This window comes from Plasmodium inui (assembly GCF_000524495.1).
Source record: "Plasmodium inui San Antonio 1 unplaced genomic scaffold supercont1.82, whole genome shotgun sequence".
NCBI lineage: Eukaryota > Apicomplexa > Aconoidasida > Haemosporida > Plasmodiidae > Plasmodium > Plasmodium inui.
The window spans coordinates 1,839-3,986 of record NW_008481916.1 but is presented as its reverse complement, the minus strand read 5'-3'; the positions used below and the strand labels follow the sequence as shown (position 1 = coordinate 3,986).

General features: G+C 37.2%; 1 protein-coding gene across 1 annotated transcript; it reads left to right on the top strand.

Moving 5' to 3' along the window:
* Window positions 1–1,087: 1,087 nt before the first annotated feature.
* On the top strand, window positions 1,088–1,559 carry C922_05493 (hypothetical protein; the record flags this gene model as incomplete). Its single annotated transcript, XM_008821064.1, has 2 exons — window positions 1,088–1,234; window positions 1,290–1,559. The coding sequence occupies 2 exons, from the start codon at window positions 1,088–1,090 to the stop codon at window positions 1,557–1,559; spliced, it is 417 nt and encodes a 138-aa protein (XP_008819286.1).
* Window positions 1,560–2,148: the final 589 nt, after the last annotated feature.

Sequence of the window (2,148 nt, the reverse complement as noted above, 5' to 3'; positions counted from 1 at the left end):
AGTTATTGCAGTAGTGATCTTTAAGCTGTATTATTCATGTCTAAAAAAAGAAATACTCGACTAAATAGTAATTCCTTAACAGTACCTTTTATACTTTCTCAAACGATGTCTAAAGGATTATGTCAATATCTGAGTATATTCATCGCCAATTCATGGAAGCAAGAGTGTGTAACTTTCCTTACTTATAGAGATACTGCATGTTACTTATTGATGAATAAGTTATAATTAAATAGTTATGATGCATAGTATGCATGAATAGAAACAGGCACATAGGAATGAGAACATTTCTGTATTATATCGGGGCATATGTAGATGCACCCCCATTATTGCTTACTCCTGCTAAATTACCTCCTGAAGAATCTTTAATTTTATGAAGTGTTATAGTAATAACTATGGAATTATTAAATCTAAATGCAGAAGCATCTATAGAATTTTTGGGAATTTATAACTAAGGAAATAGTCGCAAAGGAAAAAGAAAAAAAGGAAAAACGAGCAGCCGGACTTCATTGAATAATTTACCAAACGATTATGTCGAGGTATGTGTCCCTCTATTTAGCTTTTAATTTTTTTCCTAAACAGTTCCTAAAAAATATTTTCTTCCAACAGGACAGGAAATAAAAATAACATAAAATAGAATAGAATAAACTAAAACGGAGTAAAGTACAATAAATCGAAAAACAATGGAACAGAATAGAGTAGGAAAAGAAAAATAAGGTAAAGTGAAATAACTTAATAACTAAATAACTGAAATAAAATGAATATGTCAGCACGATCTATTATAACTCTGGCGACTCCGCTCTCTGTTGAAACCTAGCATCATTCGGATAAAAATGTGGGTTTCAGCAAAGTTAACGAATGAGACATGTCACTATGCATGCGGATGAGTTTGCGCAATGGAAAATACTGCGCACCTTTCCTACAATTATGCATCTCTGTGAACATGGAGCCGCTTTCATTCCGTTCATTTAGTTAATTCCCTGCATTTCGTCTATTGTCTTCATTTCATTCATTTTGTTCATTTCCTTCCTTCTGTCACCATATGCAGGATACCCCTGGGGTTGAACTTCGCGATGTCCCAGTCGGCGGAATGCTAAAATCAGAGTTAGATATGGCCGACAAAGCAATATACGAACGGATGACTGAAGAAATTCCGATAGACTTGGCAGGAGATGAGGTTTTCAGAAGCTTCCCAAATGGGTGTGACGAATACAAAATAGAAGAAGGATGTGCCAACGTCAAACTTGGCAGAATCAAAAAAAGTATGAACTTATTTGCTAACGAATATAAAGAATTCACCACGGATAATTTTAAAGGCATCAGGAATAAAAGAGGAGTTTAAAGGAATATTTCACTCCTTCGGTGAAGAAGAGAACTACGATAACCATGATGGGATGTATCACAGGAAGGACAGTGACCATCACGATCGTCACGATGAGGAAGATAAAGATGAAAAGCATGAGGATGAACACAATCGGGATGAAGACAACAAATGTTATCAGAGAAGGAGTTATTACCCTTCTGCAGCACACGCCAATGAAGGAAGGGAAGAATTTGCCTAATACCACCACGAGGAACAGTCCCAAACCTATTAAAACCCCGAGGAATCCGAACAGAGATTTCCAGAGACATCAGGAAAACGTGTAAAATACAATTTCAGAAATGCGATGAAAGAAGCAAGCAACACTGACAGCAGCGAAGAAGATATGCACACTGGACCGTCCCCTAGGAGGTCGCAAACCCAAAGAAATTACCAGAATCGTAAAATGTCAAGGGTCCCACAGGGAGGGAAGTCTTCTGGAAAGACAGGGAGTGATTTGAGCGAGAAAAACGACTCATCCAATTTGATAAACAACTTTCTTGAAGACCTCGACAAAAGGATCACGAAGCAGCCACTTTGCTCCCCTCTTCTTCACGCGAAAGGCCATAGTCAATATTCTCAAAGAGAGAACTCCTCCTGTAAGAAATTAGAAGGCGCTACTTCCATATTAAGATTTTTCACCCCACTTTTGGCAATGCTTATATACAGGAAAGTAGTAATGGCCGTAGGTTCTTCGATGGCTTATTTGTTTTTTCTCGTTTCGTCCACTATCATAATCATTTACCTTGGACGTAAGTTACGAAAAGTTAAGAAGTCGATTAAAAACAAAT